The following is an 11,550-nucleotide window of genomic DNA, read 5'->3' on the forward strand; positions in this document are numbered from 1 at the left end:
ATATTTTTACATTTTTTTTTAAATACCTAAATGTAATATATTTATTTGGATTATGTGTCGACGTAATCACTAGATTTATTATCTGTCCCGTACACCGAAAATTTCAGCTATTACTAATTATTTCCATTCCGCCATACTAGCCGAGCGTACCTTTCTTGGCCTAATTGCGAATAACTCCGGGGGTAAGCATTTGCAAACTCGGGTCTTTAATCACTCCAGCCTGCGGCTGTCGTGAATTAACACCGTCGTTTCAAAAATTCAGAAAATTTATATCGCTGGTTTCGGAGGTATTGAGATTTTTAATTTGAGAAGGAGTAGCTAAATTTCGTCAACCCATCTAAGGGGTCATCCATTAATTACGTCACACGAATTTCAAGGTTTTTTGGCCCCTCCCCCCCTCCTAGTCACACTTGGTCACATTTGGCAAACCCCTCCCCCCCTGGTGTGACGTCACATTTTTTCAACGAAATCGGCAAATCGAATTAAGTATTATTAATTAAACTAAACTAACTAGTAGTTCGCCCCGAACTGAGAACTCGCGGTTCGCCAAAAGTAAGATCAATTAAATGCACCTACTTATTGTTAGTCGGCATAGGATCTATGATCTTTTATATGTAGATATGCCATACACTAACATATCAAGCGAAAAAAATGATGCCAACCAATGCTGCCAACGTCACGGCAGCATCAGTTACAATTTGTTTACAACTTCATACGCAAATGCGTAAAAGAGACGGCACAATTAAAAGAATACCTACGTAAAAAAGAGACGGCTAGTGTTTGTCACTTGCGCGTGAATTTGGTAAATCAGTGATACCACCATAACACGACGGCAAATAGTGGAGATGGCGCGAACCGTAAAACTTATTAAGAAAAAAAATATCAAAGAATAAGATGTTTGACAGAGGGTGCAAATCATTTTAGTGCAGTTCTATGCAGTAATGTACTCGCTACCGAAGTAAAAAGTTTTTACATTTAGTTATGTAAATAAAGATATTATATTATACTTATCATTGTTACTTTTGTAACAAAAAAAAATTGGCTGGTTCAGTACGCAGAGTATGTATGTATGGTGGTTAAAATTTCACCCCGTATTTTTATATTTTATATGTACTGGATTCTACCTATTTCGTGAATACTATTAATAACATTCACCTTCCCTTTGATCAAGTGATATATACTGGTACTAGCACAGTTCATACGCAAATGTAAATAAAGCGGTAAAAATATATAACTATGTAAATAAACTATATTCCATTCCACGAAACCGAGTTAAAAAAAAGCAAATTCAATAACAACAAAACCTTTTATTTTACTAACAATTTTATGTTATAATACTTAATTGTTATTGTGTGAGAAAATGAAATGCCTAAAAAAAATACTAATTTTGTAGTAATCTTTGTATAAACAGCAATATACCTATTTACTTAATTGACGCGACCCGGACAATAATAATCTTTAATTTTCCAACTGTTGTAATTAATTACAAGAAAAAATACGTGCAAGTTAAAAACTTTAATATTAAAGTTGAAATTTATTTCTCTTATTTGTACGACAAGCACCAAACAATGAATGCAACTTACCATGACGCCTCTGCTATGATAATCTATGTACGCAGTTGGCGCGTCCTTGTCATTCTCGCTGATAAGAACATAAACTTATCTCTTTCTGTCAGCCGGCGAAAATGGCGGCCAACTTTATTTCTTTCAAGATTAAATCAAAGAAAAACGGATTATTTCAGCTTTTACTTACGAATGATATGTGACGCCGTCAATTTTTTTGCGCTTCCGTGGATAATTTGAGCATTTCAACATAACGCAGGTCGGCATTTTGTTGCTTAATACACGTTATTTGTGGAAAAGTATTAACCGGTGTACACTTCGCGCTTGCGTCAGGCAGACTGAGACAAACTCGTACACATGACACGAGGTGAGTGCTTCAATTTTGGAACGTGTATAACACATCTTCATATGAAAGATCATAGCATAGGATCGAAAACCGCATTTGATTTATTGCAAGAGGTCTGTGGAGCCCTTAACTGATAGATTGAGTATTGGATTTAAGTCACAACATCATAGAGATTCAACTGTATCTGTGGTAAGCCGTTATCTTTCTTGTGAAATGTCAAATACCTATATTATGTTTATTTTTATCTTGTTAATTATTTAAAAATGGTAAATTTAAAAACAGTATTATAAACGTGTAAGCCGAGCACTTTCATTTGATACCAAACTCGACCATACTTCCTTGCAAATAAGATGACCAGAAAAGCAAGACCCCTCACAAATAGCTTTCTAGCCTTTTAAGCTCTTCTAGCTCAATAACACCTTGATCGAGCCTGCTCATAATTTAATGACTAAAATATAATGCCCTCAACTACACGTTTACCCAATTTCATTTAAATACGAACAAATTTACTTAAGTTCTTGAGTATCAAACTATCCTCTGATAGTTCAGCTTAAAAACATCGAAATTCCGGGACGTGCCTAGGGTTGCCAGATGGTCGGGATTTGGCGGGATTCTCCCGATTTTTAGCAGGTGTTCCCGATTCCCGACAAAGTGTAAACTGTCCCGAAAAACAGCTTCACGTTATAAAACAATAATTTCAAGTTCCGAACTGTCGTCGAGCGAGCGAGCTGACGTAGTGCCAATAATGTAAAATATCGTTGTTTTTAATACAATTACTTTAATTTGAATGTATTTTTTTAGAGATGCCCCGAATAGTGAATTTGGCCGAATACCGAATATTCGGCCCCTCTCTCGACCGAATACCGAATATTCGGCGACCGAATATTCGGCATGACATGCGAACATTTTGAGTCACAATTATTATGCAAACTGTTCGCCATCAAATAAAGCACTACCTACGTTTGCTAAGATATTTTTTTATGTTGAACAGAATTAATGAATGTATATTAGAGTCAATCAAATCAGACCCATGATAAAAATAAAATATTTTGTAATCGATAAATGCTCAAAAACGTGCCTTCGTATTTAACTACTTTCCAAGAATACATTTTAAATATTAAATATACCTAGTTTTTGGTAATTTTTTTGTAATTTTTCTTTTTAGGTAGATGCAACAGTTATTCGGTATTCGGCCAAATAGTAGGCAACATTCGGCCGAATACCGAATATTGGGCAAAGTGTCCAAATAGGCCGAATACCGAATAGTTGCCGAATCATGGCATAGTGGCAATCGTGGCATCTCTAATTTTTTTTTCCCGACTTAAGTCCCAAAATCCCGAAAAATTGATATTGTTTCCCGATAATAGCGCCTTTCGATCTGGCAACCCTAGACGTGCCCCTAGCCAGCCGTGTGTTCCAAGTTGAATGTAAGAACTAGAGATGCACCGGATATCCGGTTACTATCCGGTAGTCGGCCTACCCGGCTTTATTTTAGTATCCGGCCGGATACCGGATAGTGACCTACTATCCGGCCGGATACCGGATAGTAAAATTAACACATTTTGGGGTAAAAAATGCAGGAATCTAAAAAACAGTCACGGTCATAATGCTAACGACACAGTAGATAGAAATGAATACGTAACCAATGTCACACAATACACTTATTTGTTTACACAAAAATACGCGCACGCCCTTGTAACTATAAACGAACTTACTACGTAATGACATGAAAAAACTCGTTACGATCCTAGAAATGTGTCCGCGCGAACGTTCACTACGAAACAGTACGGTTACCATCAGTTTGTCACTGACATAAACGCCGTCGAGAACGTAATTTACTTTCTATACATCTCGCTCGCATTCGCATATTAGTGCAAACGGGATGTATAGAAAGTAAAATACGTTCTCGACGGCGTTTATGTCAGTTACAAACTGATGGTAACCGTACAGGTCGAAACCTGCACGACGCGCACCTGCAAAACTCAAAATATAGGTATAGTTCCGCCGGCCGAATATCCGGCGGCCGGATACCGGATATTCGGCCAGAGTCCAGCCCGGTTATCCGGTATCCGGCCAAACAACTATCCGTTGCATCTCTAGTAAGAACTTCACTTCGCTTCGCTCGCTCGTTCGATAAAAACGCCCCCCCCCCCCCTAAACGTGTGATGTAATTAATGGATGACCCCTAAGAACTATTTGGTGAGCCAAATAGTTCTTAGATGGGTTGACGAAACTGAGGTTTGTAAACGTTCGCTTTTCTGTTTGCACAGAGGGTCTGGGTTCGATCCCCAGTAATTGTATGCTGGGATATTATAACTTTTTGTATTTTTTTACACATAAACTTCGTATTGTTTTTTTTAATTTACTATATTTAAAGCTCTTAGCACCATGTTATTTAAAGCTCTGCTCGCGAGGTCTACAGCTCACAGAGCCACTAGTATATTATTTCTTCATTCAATACCTACTTCCAATGACATATTCCGATTTCCATGATATTTGACGGACAGTCTTGTACACAGTCGCCATCAAATATATCGGAGCGGTCAAGGCGCTCACAAACATATCTGAGGGGCTACCGCGAAAACCGAAATTCGCAAATTGCGGGGATCTTACTCTTTTACTCCAATGAAGGCGTAATTAGAGTGACAGAGAAAAATGCCCGCAATTGACGATTTTCGGTATTGGCGGTAGCCCTACTGAACACGCCTCTATTGTCAAGTCGTTAGAGTGCGTGTTCAGATATTGTGATCACCTTGGCCGCTCCGTTATATCTGATAGCGACTGTACTTCGTAGAAATGTTAGTCCGTGGCCTTCACTTAATTATACGGCAAATGATGATGATGGAATTTCCTTTTGCAGAGTTGCTCCATTTGTCTCTCAGATTGATTTAAGAAGGGGAGCCAATCGAATTTTTGATGCAAAATTTTGACTTAAGGAGCCCCCCAGAATTTGTAAAAAAAAAGTTTTGCCTTGTGGTCAAGTTTGGTATCATTTTCGTGTAATTTAAGGATGCTGAATTCATTTCTGGAATTTAATTTATACGTTTTCATCTAAAAAAAATTAAAAAAAATGAATAAATTAAATTCGACGTTATGATTTTTTTCAAATAAAAGCCAATATTTTTTTAATTTTAATATGTAGACAAAAAACAATAATTTTACGAAAAAGCCCTATTTATTCCTCATTACAAGAAGTATACACATAGTATATGTATTTTAATAAGATGTGGACAAAATAAAATAAAATGTTGAGTTACTTTGGACAAAAATTCCATTGAATAGGAAACAACGATATGGTTTAAACTATGTCATTGTGTATGTATGGACTTAAGAACAAATAATACGAAGTAAATTGACACTAGAATGAATATATATATAAAACAGTTTTACTACAATGAACAATTGGCAACTATATAATATATACTTAATATTGACTATCATCTTCTATATCATCTATGACTGTTCCGTTGTCTATTACACTGCAACAAATGAAATAAAAATAAGTGTTAAATGTAATACACTCAAGAGCAATGAAAATAGGTTACATCATTCACTGTTTTGAGCTCCTGATACGTCACTACGTTGATTTTCTCTTTGGCCTGGTCCAAATACGCACGTTTCGGTCTTCCTCTGCCTCTCTGTTTTTCTTTTCTGCCTTCAATTATAGATTTTATGTAAGTATCGTGACGTATCAGGTGCCCCAACATATTTCCCCTTCTGTTTTCAACTGTTCTCAGCAAAGATCTTTATTCACCTACCAAATTTAATACTTCCGTGTTAGTTTTCCTCTCTTTCCAGCTTATATTTATTTTATTTATTATATTCTTCAAATGGGTTACATTGTATATTATTTCCTAAAAAGATTTTGAGAAGCTATGTGAACAAAACATTACCTGGAATTGTCGCAAGATCCTCTACAGTTGCATAAGTGTGTGCATGGCAGGCCTTGTTTTATGCAGGAATATTGACCTTTACAGGCTTTCTTGCAGCCACATCTTGTTATTTGGCTGATGGATTACCAGATATAGAGCTGGGTGGTCCACCTAGGCTTCCAGACTTCTCCGGTATCTGTCCAGCCCCAGTCCGCCGTCCATAATTTATGATTTTATGGGACAAATTACCCCCTCACCCTACCCCACCGCACCAAAAATCAAGATGGCTCCCCTTCCTAAAATGGCCTAAGGATCCTAAAGACTCACTATGCAAAAGGGGATCTCATCACCATCAAACGCCATGAATTGCATAGCTCACATCTTTGTATCCTATTTAGTGAGCTTGTGTTCGAAAGTAGGTCTAAATATATATTTTTTTCATCCAGAGTTATCAAATTAACATATTCATGTTTATACTTTTTTTTAATGAGGAATAATAAGGCTTTTTCGTAAAATTATTGTTTTTTGTCTACATATTAAAATTTAAAAAAAAAATGGCTTTTATTTGAAAAAAACGGAAAGGTCGTATTATTTTTTTTTTCATTTTTTAAAAGTTTTTTTATATGAAATGTATAAATTCTATATATGAAATGAATTCAGCATCTTTAAATTACACGAAAATGATACCAAACTTGACCACAAGGCAAAACTTTCTTTTTACAAATTTTTTCCTTAAGTCAAAATTTTGCATCAAAAATTCGATTGGCTCCCCTTCCTAAATCAATCTGTAAGTCAAAAGGAGCAACTGTGTAAAAGGAAATTCCATCATCATCATTTGCCGTATATCGCACTTTTTTGTCGTGAGCGCCACGGACTATTATGTGACTCTGAATTAAAATAAATAAGCAATCAGATGTCACTAATCATTATTCTTGAGTTTATGAAACCTGTCCAGCACCTTTCTCGCAGGGGACTGATCCACAAAAGTCGAAGACTTGATCGTAAGCAATTTTGAATTCTGCATACTAGAACTGATCACTCTTTTCCTAATCCTCTTCGACCTGATGCCTCTCGACATCAATAACCTGGAGCATAACACCCTCGGGCTCAACGTGTCGGTTGAGGAAGACGTCAAGTAAGGCCTAGGTGTGATGTTCGAGCCGTGTCTCGGAGAGCTGATGTAGCAAGGTTCACATCTTAACAAATTTACGACTTGGTCTTCGCAACTTTCGATAGCTGGCATCGACACGCGGCTGCTAGAACTGCTATCTAGCTCCTCCATCATACCTTGAGGTTCTTGAGCTCCCACGCTTTGTTTGCTTCTCGCTTTCTGCTTCTTTTTCGCTTTTTGTCTCGCTCTGGCTTTAGCTATCTCCGCTGCGCTCTCAGACCCGATTAGGTGGATGTTCTGGCCTATATAATCGCATATAGCCTCCGCTTCCTCCTTAGGAGTTAGATGCCGGTCGCGATAATATCCGTACCCATGCTTAATGTCTTGTAAAGCTTCCACAAACATCCATCCTAAAGTTCCTATTATAAGCATCAACGTTGTCACTAAAGCAATAGCTGTGATAGTGCCTGGAGATGAAAGTCTTTCTGGAACCTTTCCTAGGACGCCATATGTGACTATGTTTCGTGTCGACCGCTTGCTGTGCGAGCGGCATGTATAGAAACCTCTCAGGAGCTGCTCATTCTCGGCTGACGCGACAAGTCTTAGTACTCTACCGTCGTCAATAGACCGGGCTGTTTTAGTATTGAGTATATTGTGGATAATTGTGTCTAGGTACAGCCAGTGTGCTATATTAAGCGGGAAGCCCATTCGTGCGTGTAGACATGTCAGATTTAGTCGGTTGGAGGATCCCCAAGCGACTTCATGGTAAAAGCCCGAGACGCTCGCAGTCCGTGAAGACAGCTGCGCCCCCTCTCCCCTGCTTATCTCCATACTAAGCTTGTGCAAATCTTGCATTTCCCCATTTACAACAATCAGAGCTACGATGCCTGAAAATGATACGGCATCATTAACGACTGATTTGTACTCATAAGGTATACTTCCTACAAAGAATTCGTCGTCGCAAAGAGGCAATGTTACATTTTCGCTTTGTTTGTTAAGGTCTTCGTCGGAATAATTTGCTGCTTCGGGAATCGGGCTTGTACTCGTGTCACTTTTTTTGAAAAAACGTCCTAAATATAAATTACATGTTTCGACTTTCCTTTGAAATCTAATTTTCTTTTCTGAAACAGCGTATATGCGTTCACCAGCATTTATTGACGTTTCCACTGACGAAGTATATCTTTTCTTTATTACAATTATGTCCAGCCAGTCGTCAGGATAGTAATTCACAGATCCGGAGCTTTCTGTTCGAGACCCATTGAAACTAACCTGTAACTTCAGTCTCATGTTCTGAAGAGACAAATGTAACCAGCTATTTATACCTCCGTCTCGCAAGAAAACCAAAGTTCCTGAAACTCCTTTCGGCTTCACTGTTAGCTCCAACTGCCATGCAACCGGGTTTTCGAAACACGGCAGTCTCAAATAATAATCGGTATCAAGTGTCAGAAAACCTTCCTCGATGTTGCCTTCATCAAAAACCACGTTACGAACCGAGACAGGATAAAAATCCGATCGAGAACGCTCGGGTCGAATCAAGCCCATCGGAATAAAATTCACTATGACTTCTTGAATTTCCCCATGTAATTTTTCACCTATAAAAATATTCATATTATCATTAGCTAACTCTGGGTAGCAAGGGAAAGTGCTGGTGATAGGATTATAAGCGTCATCCAGTCTCAACGATACCCCGTTGTTAGTTATAGTAACTAAGACGTTGTGCCAAACTGCCGGTTCTATAGCCGACGGGGAACATAATCTATGCAAGTTACATGTTTTCGTAAGTTCACTCGCATCTAGACAAACTAGACCCCTTTGAAGGCTTAGTCTCAGTAAAGGGTCGCGTACCTCGCCGCGTCGCACCAGGGTGCCATAAGGGGACAGCGGTAAGAACCTTATGTATAAATGGAAAAAAGTTGAGCGTTTTTTCTTGAAATTGTAGTTGAGGTAGGAGTCTCCGTTTAGGGCGGCGATGACGTGTGTAAAAGTGGTGCACGGGCTGAGGTGGCAGGAGTCGACGTCGGTTTTGGGCCCTTCACAAGGCGCGCCGCCGCCGGCGGGCACAGGCCGAGTGCAAGTCCGGTAGCGACTCCGTCGGCCGGCGCCGCAGGTCCGCGAGCACGGGCCCCAGATACCCCAGCCAGACCACCCGCCGTCAAGCACACACTTCAAGTTATTACAGACTTGTAGTTCGTCGTACTGTCCCTGGCACTGCGTTCCCCACGTACTGGCGATCTTCGGCCTGCTTTTCTCTTCGCAAATTCTTCGGCGTCTCCTCACCCCGGGCCCGCAGGTCTCCGAGCAGAGCGTCCACGGCTGCCATTCCCTCCACGATGCGCCGACATTGTACATGACGTTTTCCTCTATAGCGCACTGATCGCCTTCGCAGGTCTGATACTCGAGAGGATAACCCGTGCATATGTGTCTCGCTGTCGAGGGTGGAGGAGAGTCGCAGCGTCGGAGCCTGTAACGTTTGCCTTTCCCACATCGAGCACTGCACGAGGACCACTCGCCCCAAGCGCCCCATTCGCCGGTCACTAGACATCCCATATTGTGTTTGACGCATTGGAGAGCGTTCCACACGGCTTCCGGGTTTATACCCCAAGTGTCGCCTTCTGTGAGGGCGGCCTCGATGGCTTCGTACGGGCAGTCCCTTTGCAAGCAACTTTCCATGATTGCGGGGACGACTTCAAGGTCATGCATGGCTTCCATGCGAGGCCAGTTGCCGTAAGCGAGGGCTCTGTAGTCATGCACGGTGCAGTCGGTGAGAAAGCAGGATGCAGTTTCTTCGTCGTGGCCTAAACAAGGAGTGCCGTCGTTGGAGGGGGGCGGGTTGTCGCACTGCCTGGTGCGGGTCTGGACGCCCATGCTGTCGCAGGGGCCGCGGCACGGGGACCAAGGCGACCAGCTCGACCAGCCTCCGTCCACGGGACAGTCCGCGTCTTTTACAATTCCTAATTGACACTCGATGAACCATATTTCTTGCGGACGTTTGCTGTGTGGTTTAGTCGATGTGATGCACTTTGAATATATTAAGAGCAGAGAGAGTAATACGTTTTTAAGCATTATTATTTTCTTTCTATCGCTGACAATTTCTGCTGATTGTAAACGCTTCACCACAGATAAAGAAAAACTATACTTTATCTATGCGCTTCACGACTTCTTCACATTTTTTATCATAAAGGCAAAATGATAAAAATAACGAAAAAATTAATACCTATAGTTTGTCAAAGGACTGACTCATTTCAAACATAGAGAGAATCATATACCTACTATCTTTGTCTTACACTAGTACTAGCACCCAAAAGAAAAGTATGAGTAGGTATAGCTTTTTGCTCTTATTTACTGACAAATACTCGGGACAAATATATCTAAATCCTCTATCTTTTCATATTTGGATGACTAAAATTAAAATTTAACACATGTCAAGGGACCATGCGCGTTGGAGGGTCTGCCATCTTGTAACCTGAATCGGAAACATATGTGCACATGTACATTGCCAAAGCAAGTGCTACCACCTACCGTTCTCGTCGGTACGTTTCCTTGTGCATAGTAGGTTCTGCCATCTTGTGGGCTACATCGGAAGCATAAACGTCACATTTACGCGTCGCGCCAATAATCTGACGGCTCCTATGCTGCCCCCTATAGTTCATGCAAGCCCCCTATATAGGTACTTACTTGCATTAAAATTTTAAAAAAATACGAGGAATATCAGCATGAAGTAGAAAGAGGTCTAAAGTTCGCAAAAGCATATTATGGTCGTCAAACAAAATGATTCTTCGCTCGCATTTTATAGACAATAAACAAAAATAATAGTACAACTTTATACAAATGTTATTATGGAGCTAAAACGACAGGCAGGTTGACTCGGCATGTGCACTAACTTGAAGTCAGTTTAAGCTCACTTTGCACCTACTTAAAATAGAACGAAGTGCCCTCACTTGCCCTTATTAGAAATATCAATATCTGGGAGACCGAGCTTTGCTCGGAAAACATATCAAAATGCGCGTTTTCCCAGAGATAAGACGCCCCTTTATCGCCCCTGAAAACCCCCATATAGCAAACTTCATCGAAATCGTTAGAGCCGTTTCCGAGATCCCCGAAATATATATATAATAATAAATAAATATAGGTACATATAAATAAATAAACAAGAATTGCTCGTTTAAAGGTATTAGATTAGATAGATAGTTCTTTGGTTCTCCTATATCTATATTTTCAAAGAAATTTGCATGAAATTATGAAATCGCTGAGAACGTGCGTGTTGGAGGTACTGCCATCTCGTGACCTGAATCGAAAGCGAAAACAAAACACCCTTCTAAGCAGTTGCTGTCCCCCAAGCTGTCCCCTAAACTTCACGCTGGCTCTATTTCGCATAGTAGGGTCTGCCATCTAGTGGCTTAAATCTAAAAATGGAAACTTGACTTAATGCTCACGCCAGTGAATAGGGGGCTTCTGTGAGGCTCCCGATTAAAATTGCAATGTTTTTTCCCCTCACTAGCTCGGAAAGCCGCATTTCATCCTTTAAAACAAGCTTGTAAAAGCGCATTTTATCCACTAGTGGGGAAAGTAATTTGACCTTGGAGCGTGTTTAAGTATCTTTTAACAGATAACAAAACGTAAAACGCTCATAATAATGGTTCGTTCGATATTAATTATCAT

General features: G+C 40.1%; 1 protein-coding gene and 2 long non-coding RNA genes across 3 annotated transcripts in view; 1 reads left to right on the forward strand and 2 right to left on the reverse strand.

Annotated features, from left to right (window-relative positions):
- The window catches only part of LOC134804167 (uncharacterized), a 194,915-nt gene that overhangs the window by 151,569 nt on the left and 31,796 nt on the right, over nt 1–11,550 (forward strand). The gene's annotated exons all lie outside the window — the stretch shown is intronic.
- Nucleotides 1–11,550, reverse strand: part of LOC134804157 (uncharacterized) — a 460,972-nt gene that overhangs the window by 53,380 nt on the left and 396,042 nt on the right. The gene's annotated exons all lie outside the window — the stretch shown is intronic.
- Nucleotides 6,695–9,954, reverse strand: LOC134805140 (uncharacterized). The gene has a single exon (XM_063778440.1). The coding sequence runs from the start codon at nt 9,952–9,954 to the stop codon at nt 6,700–6,702; it is 3,255 nt and encodes a 1,084-aa protein (XP_063634510.1). The 3' UTR covers nt 6,695–6,699.

This window comes from Cydia splendana, chromosome Z (genome assembly GCF_910591565.1).
Source record: "Cydia splendana chromosome Z, ilCydSple1.2, whole genome shotgun sequence".
NCBI lineage: Eukaryota > Metazoa > Arthropoda > Insecta > Lepidoptera > Tortricidae > Cydia > Cydia splendana.

What these genes read in the sequence shown, in the direction of transcription:
- LOC134805140 (XM_063778440.1), bottom strand. Translation starts at nt 9,954, where the DNA reads ATGCTTAAAAACGTATTACTCTCTCTGCTCTTAATATATTCAAAGTGC.